General features: G+C 39.8%; 1 protein-coding gene across 1 annotated transcript; it reads left to right on the top strand.

Annotated features, from left to right (window-relative positions):
- Positions 1 to 7,816: 7,816 nt before the first annotated feature.
- Positions 7,817 to 9,136, top strand: LOC131229588 (E3 ubiquitin-protein ligase SPL2-like). The gene is made up of 2 exons (XM_058225589.1): positions 7,817 to 7,963; positions 8,345 to 9,136. The coding sequence occupies exon 2, from the start codon at positions 8,382 to 8,384 to the stop codon at positions 8,922 to 8,924; it is 543 nt and encodes a 180-aa protein (XP_058081572.1). The 5' UTR covers positions 7,817 to 7,963; positions 8,345 to 8,381; the 3' UTR covers positions 8,925 to 9,136.
- The last annotated feature ends 4,191 nt before the right edge of the window (positions 9,137 to 13,327 follow it).

The following is a 13,327-nucleotide window of genomic DNA, read 5'->3' on the forward strand; positions in this document are numbered from 1 at the left end:
AGCCCACTTGATGTATTAGAGGCCCATTGGTGAGACCCATGTGTATGAGGCCCACATGTTATGTATTGAAGCCCATGAACAAGGCCCACCTGTTATGTATATGAGGTCCATGAGTGAGGCCCAATGTAATGCATATGCGGCACATGAGTGAGGTCCAGTGTGATGAAGGTATAGACCGATGTAATGTGTGATTTCACTATAATGTATGTAATGATATTTATGTGGGCCACTGCTTGGGAGCAATGTTGGTTAAATGTCCACATTGATGGGCAATGATGGTTAAATGTCTTCATTGTGACCTTCTCTTAGGCCCTTTGTTAGGCCGATTATCGATGCCGGTTAGCGATATTGATTATGAGTATGTGACAACATAACATTATGATACATGCCCATACGCATCATCTACATATTTGTTATGAGATGTGATTGACCATTGCATATGCCATAGGGCAGGTTGTTCATGGGGCTTCCTGATAGGCAGAGTTGCCCATTCCGATTGTCGATGCCCAATGTGATGTATATACGATCCGTATTTGAGGCCCATTGTGATGTGTATTCACCGTGTTTAAGGCCCAATGTGATGTATATGAGGCCTATGTGATGAGACCCATTGTGGTGCATTTGAGGGCCAAAGGCGATTGAACCCATTGTGATGTATATTAGGCCCATGTGAGAAGCCCATCATGATGTGTATTAAGCTCTTGAGTAAGGTCCATGGTGTTGTATATTAGCCCTTGTATGAGGCAATGGGTCCACTATATATTAGGCTTTATGTGGGTCATTCCTTAGGGGTAATGTTTGTTAAATGTCCACATTATCGAGGCTAATTGTTGATGCCGGTTATTGATACCGATCATGAGTATGAGACAACATTAGAGATCATGATACATGCTCATACACATCATCCGCATGTTTGTTATGAGATGCGATTGACCATTGCATATGCCATTATGCGTGGTTTATGGGACTCCCGATAGGTGGAGTTATCCCACATGAGCACACAAGATGCGCAGGATTGATGCATGATTGGACTCCATAACTCATGCATCTTGCATTGTATGATTGTGATTATTGTACACCCTAGCGACATCGGGTTGTGACCTCCACAGGCATGACGTGGATGACTACATGGGACACCGAAAATGTTTGGGTTCGAGCATCCGGGCACTTTGAGATATCCGTGGGTGAAAGTTCTTAAACCTCCGAGGCCAAGAGATGCCCCAACGCCGAGACCGAGTGGATACATGAGCGCCCGAGTGCCGAATACCAGAGGTCGCGTCTCCCACCGTGTCGTGGTCGGTTGGGAGGGTGTGGCCTTACCCGCCCGAGAGAAGAGGGCATAGCTAGGCTGAGTTTAACCAGCTCGTAAATGGGTCCGATATCGACGTGCCGGATTTGGAAGACTACTAACTAGGTGGATAGAGAGGTCTCTTCCATTTGCATGGTCGCGCGTCGGTGGGCGGCGATTGCATGTAGAGTGTACTAGACCTGATGATCCCAGAGATGTACATTACCGATACGTGGACTTATTGAGTAAGAGTTGCATATTCATTCATTCATTCACTATCCACTCGGCCGGTGGTGCACAATTAAATCGTAATGTGTACCTTCGTAATGGCCAGGATTTCGGTTGAGGCGCGCGACTAACCCGAGGTCAGGGTTTACCACATCGAGTCCGACTATCCAAATTTAGGTATGGGACTGGTTTGGATAGAAGCCCCTTGTGGTGGATTATGTAGCCTGCGATACTACGTACTACCATCCCAACTTCACACCCTACTGTCATTCCATTTGCACCACATATTGCATATTGCATTATATCCTCGACATATGACATTTTGAGATGCTATGTTTCGCATTTATATGACCTAGATGAGGTGATGGTATTCATAACTCTTCCGAATTGCATATTATATTACATCTTCGGCATCTGATATCCGGTTCATTATGTTTCCACATTACATACCGATTTACATTACTTTCTCAATATATGACATTGACTTATTATGTCTTTTCATCATATATCATGGATGAGGTTGATGATATTTTATGGATTTATCATTATTTCTACTTACTCGATATCGTATGATTAACGACCTTGTCAGTATTTCTGCTATTCCGATATTGTATGATTTATGGCACTGTATCGCATACTTGGCACTTACCTTATGCACATACTTCCACCACCCTCTAAGCTTTCTATAAGCTTATGCACGATAGATGCGTGTGGGTGGCGTTAGGTCGCAACAACATTGAGCTTGAAGCATGCAATGACTTTTGGTGCTTTGATTTTTGATATATGTAATTCCGTTTTCAAAGATGTATTCAAAATTTTATATTAGTGGATATGTGATGATGATGTTGTTCTTATGATTTGGGTATACTTGTGGTTATACTTCTTATGGATAAATGTACATTGGAAAATCCTCCTTGTAAGATCCCAAGATCGGAAATCTAGTGCATGCGCGCTGGGAGCCGAGAATGGGGTACTACGGAGGCTGTCAGCACTAGATTCGATGATCGAAAATTTTATGAGCCCGATTTTCAAGTTGGGGCGTGACACGACCCCTCTGATATCTTCATATTATAGAATTGCTTCTTCAGATACAGACGATTTGACAACGGTTTTATCATGTACAAGATACTAACTTCTTACAAAGTCTTGTGGTGGTCTTTTAATGCATGACATTGTAAAGGATATCATCCGCCAAACATAATTAGATCAGAATTTTTGCTTTTTCATCTAACTCTTTCCATTCTTTATCGCTCATAGACGTTGAACGCTTATCAACACCAAGAAGTGCATGTTGCAATTCTTATTGAACTAAAAGGCCTTTCATCTTAACCTTCTATAGTTCGAAGTTATTTTTTCCAGTGAACTTCTCCATTTCATACTTCACGTTTAATCCATTAATCGTCATGATGCTAACCCAAACTCGAATCCCCAACATATACTCTGATACCATTTGTTGGGAATCCGCGAAAGCAAATCCCAAATTCCGATCTCACAGGATTAAACAAACGTAAACAAGCAATCACAAAGTATATACGATTTTACGTGGAAAAATTCTTATGGGAAAAAACCATGACACAGTGACCACAAATCACTTACAATAATTAGAAAACCTTTGTTTTCCCATTCTCCAAGCCCCCAAAAACATTTAGCCCTCCTTAGAATAGCTTAAGTTTACTTGGTATTACCTTAATCCCGCAATCACACCCATATATAAAGTCGCACCTGGAATAGAAAATAATTCCCGCAATTCTGCAAAAATCGTGCGCTTTTGTCAATGGGATCAACAGCAATCAAAGACCCTTTGATGAGATTGAACCCACCTTCAATCGTATCAATTTGATCTCAAAAACAATCCAGCAAGCAATTGAAATAAATTGGAATTTTCTCAATTAGATCAAATGGATTGTCGATGGGATCCAGAGCTTCTTGATGGGATCGAGTGGTCCATCAATGTCATCTACAGACTCAGTTATGGACAAATTTAAGACATCTTATAATATTTTGTCAGTATGTTCTATATAATAAAGGTCACAAGTAGAGAGGGGCAGCCTAATTCTAAGTTATTCATTTAGGACCGGAAAAAAGATAAACCTTGTATTTTTATTCCTACTGTATAACCGATTTGACTCGAGAACCAGTCATTAAAAAAAGAGACAAATATTTGATAATTTGGATACAGTGACAGCCAATGTGCAAGTAGTGAAAATTGCACAATGGCAACAAATGACTCCATCAAAACCTTCCAAATTCCAGGAGCCAGTATAGATAAGATCTTCTTCCAAGAGTTAGATTCATTGACGAATCCTAATATCTGGGTAACCAGCATTACTTTCTGCCCACTGATTATTTTTATTTTGACCCACCATCCATAAAATATCCAGCAATAGTTCAGTCAGTGAATCATATCATGTGAATATCAGGTCTACAAGCCATCTAAATCGGTACATACCATTTGGACGGTTTACTTAAGTAATATGTACACCACTTAATGCAATTTATTAGTGGCAGTGTATCAAACGTTACGCTACGTCGGATTATGAAAACTTTCTGTTAAAATAACTGACCATTTGTATATTACTTCCAACCTCCTCACCATAACTCCACCACGTCTCGCATTGCAGAAGGGTATTAAAAGGCCATTAAGGAGTGGTGGTTGGTATTCGCACAGTTGAGAACTTACGAGTGTGGCAAACTGCCCCACATGTGCGAGGCCCACCCTCTGATCAGGACGGGTAGGCCGCGTAGGTTCCATGGTCACTTAACTAATACATGGTCACACACGTATGTTGAATTTGGACCGTCCATAAGTTTCATGAGATCATCCATTTCATTTTGTAATACTTTTGGACCTGATTCTCCAGGCAACGGCCACGTTGTTTTATATCAGATGAGAGGATTGCAAATTCACACATTTTGACAAGTTGGTATGTGTTAGCCATGAGCATGGGCCTCTCAATGAGCTGGGCTTCTATCCAATTTCAGTCCGGGCCCAGATTGAGCTTGGACTGGTTAGAAAGGCCCATGTTGTTTGTCATACCCGGTTCTAGGTTGCAAAATTTTCCATTGAGGCCTAACAGACCAAGAACAGGCCCAATGTGCATAGTGGGCCTGGGCCTCGAGCAAAAGTTCCGTTTTGGGTACTACCCAGGGCTCTGTAGGGTCCACCATGATTTATATATTTTATCCACGCCGTCCATCCATTTTGACATATCATTTAGGACATGAGCCCAAAAAGGAGCCAGATCGAAGGCTCAAGTGGACCACACCACAGGAAGCAGTAGGGATTGAAAGCCTACTGTTGAAAACTTCTTGGGGGCCACAGAAGTTTTGGATCAAGCTGATATTTATGTTTTCACTCCATACACGTGTATGTGATCTTATAAACAGGTTTGATGGAAAATAAACATCACGGTGCGCCCTAGGAAGTTTTCAACGGTAGGATTTCAATCCCCACTAGTTCATGTGGTGTGTTCCAATTGACCTTAGATCTGCCTCCCTTTTTTGTATTATGGCTTTAAATGATCTTTAAAAATGGATGGACGGAGTGGATAAAACATATACATCACTGTAGGCCCCACAGAAGCCCTAACAGAACCGTCCGTCTTTAGCAAGGTGCTGGTGGAGGTAGTAACCAATCAGCGTCAGTTGGGCAGGTGGTGACGAGGGAACTGATCATCTACAGCAGCCTGCATGCTAACATAGCATATCATGCGATCCCGTCTTTCTACGTAGACATCCGAGCCGTCCAAATGGTGGGCCCCATCATGAAGAAGATCAACGTGGCAGATCACACCATCAAAATCAATCGACAGCCAACGATTGATTCAACGTATGTGTGTGGCCTACCTAATGAGAGCAGATGGGCCTCATTTTTTATGGTGGGATCCAACTTCTTCACAGGTCAGATATAAATCCTACAGGTTGTCAGAGAAAAGGGAAATGCATGATAAGTTAGTATACAACTTAATGCGTCGCAATCCTAACTGCTGAATTTTTGTTTCTTTTTAATGATTGAAGCCGTTTATGTGATAGATCTACACCAGGATGGGTGATGCCTGAAAAATCTTGTAGATTGAACATTTCAACCCTTTGATTACACAAAGGTTATTTTGACCGTCCAAATTAAAATAAAAAAGGAGAGACCATTCAAATTTATGCAATTGATTTTTTTTTTTTTTTGTTATAAATCAACGAATATAAGTGAGACACGTCATATAAACGGTTTGGATCATTCGAAAACATGACTCAAGTTCAAAGGCAAAGTTCTCGACGCACTTCATTGTAATTCGTCGCGATGTATTCTAGAAAACCTCCTAATGCAGTCTGTTGCAGTGGCATTTGGACTCTTTTCTCTACCGCAACTGCCAGCTTCATGCCACGTGGCATATTCTTGGGTTCCGTTACATCTTCGTTGGCATTTGACTTTCTTTAGGGCGGCAACCAAATAAAAAAATTCCGTAGAGGTGGGCCACCATTAAACCCTCTCTTTTCAATAATTCAGTCCTTTTTCTTTTTACAATTGGTAATGAAACTCCCAAAATGTACTGATTTTATCAACAAAAGTAGAAAAAGGGAGCAACATCAATATAGGTGGATGCATATATCATCTCTCTTCCCAAATTAGACGGCATTATTGTACTGCTACTCTGTTGTCCGTCGACGCAATGAAGCTATCTCTGTCAATTGCAAATCCAACTTAGCCCGTCATCACAAGCTCGATGGATCTAAACCGTCCATCTGGTGACCACTTCTCCAGATGGCTCTGAAAACGTAATCCCAGCTGTCAGATTTTTTTGGTCTTAAAAGAGACGGTGAAAATTGAATTGGAGTTTGGACCTTTCACCCAGTGAGGTCTCCTTTAGATGGCACGTGGATCCAAGTAAACCCCATTTTAAGATAATCCTAGCCATCCCCTTCTCTCGTGTTTCCTCTCTGATTTACAACCATGATTTTTGGGTTGATTATTAACCATAAATCATCCATGTTAGGGTCCACTAGACGTACGGTCATGATCCAACGGTAGTTCTATCGGGTCACGGATTCGGCAGCCAAACCCACGCCACTTTCGGCTGTGGTGAAATGACTTAGCAAGATTTCAGTGGCCCACTGTAAATGGGACATATGCCAAAACGGTTTTAAGAAAGAAAGCGACGACCCAATCAAATCAAACTACATGATTTCACTGCTCAATCTCTATCCCTTCAATCAGGAAGCCAGGCCAAATACAAACTGACAAATTAAGGTCATTCTAATGTTTTAATCACTTCCAATCCATCTATCACCTTATCTATTCTTATTAGGCTCTAAAACCGATGTTGATTCAAAAATCTAATATCATATGACAAACCTTTTATCTTATTTGGTTCCGCTAAATAATTGTAAATCAATTTCAATGGTTGATGAATCTGAATCCTTTATTTTTACAATCTAATTAAACCAATCATCACACTGCATTAAACACAGTAATGTTGACAATGTAAATGACGATGTGGATCAATCATGATATAGGGAAGTAAGACTTTTCTGGTTGTCGGTAAGCATAGAATTGGGATTTTAGTGGAGGTAAAATCATAACGGTAACACATTTACTTTGCATTAGTCCTGTATTTGGTGAAACAGTTAAAATCACGTGTCATGCACACCATTAGGGTCTGTTTGTGAGCATGGATTCAGAACATGTTGGATTTGAAATCCTCTTAGTGTGTTTGGCACCCTGAATTGGAAATCAATTTTAATCCAAAAATAGCTATGCATGGTATATTTATAAGGGTTTGAATTTAATTACTAAATTAATTTTAATATCTCTAATTGGTGATGTATGCAATGTTTGATATGATAGTTGTCATACGCCTGTTGAAATATATGTTTTGCTTGAAATGGACAAGCCACATGCATAAGATCATGTCCAACTAACTAACTAATGATTCTTAATTGCTGATTTATATAAATAATGTTTGGATGGTGCTGATCATTATATTAAAATAATTATAGTAATGCAATTGATAATATGGTATATCATTCGTGAGCCATATGACCAATAAAACAGTAGTACGGTGACACAGATGTTACACATAATTCAAATCCAGTTACTCAATGCTGCTAAACAATCGAATTCGAAATCCCCCCGAATCCACGGTGTCAAACGACCCCTTAGAAATGGTTGTAACGTCAATGGAATCAGGAAGATGGACGGTTGGAATCCACTCTCAAGAATGGAAGCGAAAAAGAAAAAGAAAAAAAAGGTTCAGGGCACGATGGACGGGAAAGCAGCTCTTATTATAAAAAGCAGTTTTCTTTTGCGAATATACTTGTTGTTGCTGGCATAATTACAAAGGCACGATGCCTACACCTTTTCTCCTCCATCTACGCCGCCTCCTCTCATCTCTTCTCTTTACCTCTACCTTCTGAGATGTAGCTGACCGACGACAGAGCAGTTTGGATTCTCCGGTAAGAAAATCACATTCCACCCATTTCCTGATTTTTATTGAATTTCTACCATTTTCTTTATTCCTGTTTCTCTCTTTAAAAAAAAAAAAAAGTTATTGATGATGATGCATTGATGAAATAAGGTGGTGGAGATGCTGCCTGAGCATCTCATTCAAACCAGATGAATGTTATTCATTTCTGTTGATTTTACTGTAAAAACCCTCTCCTCCCATTAGTTTATTTTTCTCTTTCTTTCCCCCTTTTTCTACGGTGCGTTTGGTTGGACCAAATTTCATGATTATTCATTCAAATTTGGTGAAACCAAACAACACCCTTTTAGTCATTTGGGTGCATTTTCATTATGATGATAAATGGTTGAAATGGGTGGTGTTGGGCTTTCAGGAAGGGAGGAGAGCTGCTGGGTATTTCTGGGGAAGCAATGGAAGGGATGGGAAGAGGGAGAAAATGGAAGAGTCTGAAACAGCGGCTGAGATTTAAAGGAATGGGATGCTGTGGTAGCTCATGGGGCTTTGGGGCTCCGACCCAAATGCATGTAAGAGAAGAAGAAGAAGAAGGAGGAGAAGGAGACATGACGAGAGACGTTTTGGTGGAGAACCCACAAGAGGAAAACGCATGGATAGATGGGTGTTTGGGTCAGATACCGGCATCAACGGGGATGAACCTAGCAACGGCATTGGCGGTGGAGAGACACTTCCGAGCGGCGCAGGATACGGAGGGGGTACACAGTACGCCGGAGAGAGTATCTCTGATGAGGAGAATGGTAGAAGAAGAAGGAGAAGGTGAAGAGAGTGGTAGTGAGTTGGGGTTATGGTGCATCGTTTGCATGGGAAGGAAGAAAGGTGCAGCATTCATACCATGCGGTCACACCTTTTGCAGGGTGTGTTCGAGGGAGCTTTGGTTGAATCGAGGGTCTTGTCCCCTCTGCAACCGCTCTATTCACGAGATTCTCGATATTTTCTAGATGGATGGATGGACGGATGGGTAGATGAAATGGACGGTCGTTGAGAGCCGATGGAGCTGTAATATACATGCATAGAGAAATGGGACCGAAAAAAAAAAAAAAAGGGTGTGAGGTCGTTGATTTCCTTTGTTTTGTAATTTCAATGTAATCTCCTGATTAGTTATTTGATGAGGATGATGATGATGAACGATGATGATTATAGTTTTTTTTTTTTCTACGGTTGAGAGAGAGCTTGAATGATTCACTTGAGTACATGAGCCAGGAATGGAAGAGAAATATTTTGATACACTGGCGGAGCATGATGCACGATACTCAGGCACTTAGAAACTAGGTATAAATTGTACATGTGGCGTACAACCTGTCAAATTAAACGGTCCAAAATATGGTACATGTATCATGAACCAAATATTAAACTTAGTTGATTATCTGACCATCGGATTTGTAGACATTTATTGGATAGGTAAAAATGGAAAACATCCAACGGTCCTATTTCCACGAAGTAATGGACCAATCTGATCTTGGGATTGTAACGTGGCAACACTTGGCTGCGCAATCTAGCCTATTTGTCTGAGTTAATCTATGCCACGTGATTGTGGTGACCCTAACACCACCCAGCTAGGTGTTGTTGGGAGTTGTGGGGCCCATCATGATGATGTGTGTGTTTTATCCATGCCGTGTGTCCATCTTGGGAGCTCATTTTAGGACATGAGCCCAAAAGCGAAGTAGATCGAAAGCTCAAGTTAGCCACACCATAGGAAACAGCCCACTATTAAAAACTTATTAGTGGCTATAAAAGTTTTGAGTTAATCTGATATTTCTGTTTTCCCTTCATCCGAGTCTATGTTACCTTATCAACAGGTTGGATAGCAAATAAACATATCGGCGAGTCCCATAAAGGTTTCAACGGTGGGTTTCATTGCCCCAATATTCCCTGTGGTGTGGTCCACTTGAGCTTCTGGAATGTTTCATTTTTAGGCTCATGCCCTAAAATGACTTGACAAAACGGAATATAAAACACATATATCATGGCGGTCCCCACAATGCCAACACCACCAAACTAGATGGTGTTTGGGTCACGACCCAATCGGCGTCCCTTATAAAAGATCTCACAAGCAACTAGTTGCACAACATCTAGCCATCCAAAAGGTTGGTCCTAGAATGAAAAACTGATAATGCAAAAATAGGTTCATTCACACGAGGCATGGGACAGACATTACACACGCATCTCCGATGGACACTAATGTGCTACTTCAATTCAACAACCCAACTAGTTGCACATGAGCATATTGGCAAATTTCATTCTTAAAAATGTTTGGGTTTGGGAATTCTACAGTGGATCTAAAAAGTCTAATGATAAAAAAAGAAATGGGTTCGGTCAAAAGGTCTAAGACATTAATAAATCTGGTCAGAAGGCTCGACAAACAGATGACAGGTCCAAGAAAAAGGCACAGGTTGACAATGATGTAGACAGTGAGCTTGCATTCGAACATGATGAGATGTAAAAGAGCACAGGCAACATAGTAGGAACTAAAATTGAAACACCCAAGTGCATAGGATGACCATAGAATGATATAAAAGGGTGGTGAACACACCACAGGATAATGTTATCTTGGTTTGAGCCTATTTTTAAGGCCTTTAAGAAGATACAACCTAAGTCTAATCCAATTATTTATCAAACATAAAACTTAAACTCAAGTCTAGCCTATGGACCTTGGGGCTTAGCCAGAACTTGGCCCAAGACATGATAGAGTTGTGTTGGATTTGCCAACCTAACTAACCCCCTAAACTTACACATGATGGTACGTCAACCCTCTGGTACATGTTGCTCAGTCTTAAAAAATGGCCCACGCATCATGTCAGTAACAAATGCAAGTTTAAGTGTAGATCATTGGTTGTTATTTTTCTGATAGTCCCTTTCAAACTTTCCTAGGGTAAAATAAGTTATGACCATTCTGTTTCTTTAAATTTCGTAAATAAATGCTATATTGGCAAGTGTGGTGTACTTGAATTTTGTAAAATGTGAAATCCATGATTCATCAATGTTTAAAATTTTTCATCAGAAAATTATTGAAAAGAACTTGTTTTAATTTTTTCGAGTCTACTAATTTTTAGATTTTAAATTTTATATTACCAAGTCCCTTATCATTCTAGTATTCAAACTATTTTCAAGTCACAAAAATACACAAAAATCAAACTTCTAATTTATTTATTTTTCAAAATAACCTAAAACAACAAAAGATAAGCACTTCGAAGAACTTTTCACAGGAAATCCCACCCCCAACCTAAATTAAACATTGTCCTCAATGTTTTAAAAAATAGATACATGAAAAATATAATCAATATGAGATCAAATAAAAGCATAAGGGTAGAAATTACCTGAAAGGATGAATTTTTGTAAGTGCGAGAATCCTTCAACTCATCAGAACAAAAGAGAGAGAGAGAGAGAGAGAGAGAGAGAGAATAACAAACAACATAATCTACTAAAAAAAGATTTCCATTAGAGTAGGAGATCAATCCTGATAAATAGGATCTTCCAAAGGAATGGATAAGTCCTCTAAGAGAAATTTCTCAAAATGTGACTTCAACCTTTGTCCAATAAATCAATGCCCCAATAGTCTAAAATTTTAATAACCGAAATCAGATTTAAAGGCATCATATTCCTTCCAAGACATTGACAAAAGGAGATTACACTGGTTTATTCATTGTCGGGAACACACCTCCTTATGACTTGACCAGGCACTACATCTATTAGTTCTTTTTTATCACATATTTCAGGATTAAACTTTGGTGCATCGACACTTGATGGTAAGGGTTTAGAACCACTCAAGGCATTCACTGTTTCTAATACCATCTCATCATTAAAATTAGAAAAGTGAGCCAAGCATACTTCTAAAGGATCGGAACACAAGTTTATCGGGAACCCATTACTACGATGATATCAATCATATTTACTTCGTGGATATCATCATCATCCCTTGATTGTTTGCACATATTGAAAACATTTAGCTCTGACAGCATATTACCAAAAGAGAGTTTCATGAGCTAATTCCTACAATTGATCACGGCATTGGAAGTTGCTAAAATGGATGACTAATGATCATAGGTATTTAAGTGTTAGCTTTCATCACAGGTTGTGTATCCAAGGCGATAAAATCTAAGCATATGATAATTGGTCCTATGATATATGACAGTATAGATCAAGGGTTTGATCCATTCTAAAAATATGCATACGATCGTTAACCAATGGTAACTAAACTATGAGGCATGTATCGAACTTAAACAAGTTGAATAATCATCCACTCCTAGGAGATCATTAGCAACTATAACAAAAGACTATTCCTAATCTAGTTTAGATATGGCAAGCTCAAGGGGAAGAAAATCATCACCAGACAAGTTGTAGTGCGTCCCTTGATACAAATTCTCTTGAGAAGTTAGCGGTCCCATGCTGCTCAAATAGTTCCCTAGAGAAGTTTGTTCGCATTAGACAGCAAGTTCTTAGAGCTTCAAGAACATAGAAAGTTGGTGAGGTGTGGAAGGTTTCATATATAAGGCTATTTGGGCCCGTCTTAAGGTAACTAGGCCCATTAGACTCTCGTTGAAACAGGTGGCCTAGCTTTGGGCCCAACCCATAATTAGTCAAGGGCTTAACTGGGCTCTATTGGGACCCAGCTGTTACCCCATTCTCGGCTCCCAGCGCCTATACGCCAAATTTTGATCTTGGGATCCTTCAAAGAGAATTTTTTCAATATACATTTATCTCGTAAGAAGCATAACCACAAGTTTACCCAAATCACAAAGGGCAACATCATCATCACATATCCACTAATATAAACATTTGAATACAGTACTGAAAGGAAAATACATATATCGAAAATCAAAACTCCAGAAGACCGCTACATGCTCCAAGCTCAACGCTGCTGCAACCTAACGTCACCTGCACGCATCTATCATACATAAGCTTATAGAAAGCTTAGAGGTTGGTGTAAGTGTGTGCGATGCACGTGCCAAGTATATAAATATTAGAGTAAGTAGAAATACTGGCAATTCATAAATCGTACAATATCAGAGTAATGTAGAAACATACTGGCAAGTTCATACATACCATCAGTCTTATCCAGCTATGCGATGCAAAAACATAATAAGCCAATATCATATACTGATGAAGCAATGTAGATCAGCTATGCAATACGGAGACATAGAAAGTTAAATATCAGATACTGAGTCCACGAATACCGTCAACCTTAATCAAGTTATGTAATACAGAAGCATAGTAAACCAAATGCTATGTGCTAAGGATGCAATGTAATATGCGATGTGAATGCAATGACCAAACGGGAGTGTGAAGTCGAGATGATAGTATGTAGTATCACAGGCTATAGGGTCCACCACAAGGGACTTCTATT

The sequence above is a fragment of the Magnolia sinica genome, chromosome 16 (assembly GCF_029962835.1).
Source record: "Magnolia sinica isolate HGM2019 chromosome 16, MsV1, whole genome shotgun sequence".
Classification (NCBI taxonomy): domain Eukaryota; kingdom Viridiplantae; phylum Streptophyta; class Magnoliopsida; order Magnoliales; family Magnoliaceae; genus Magnolia; species Magnolia sinica.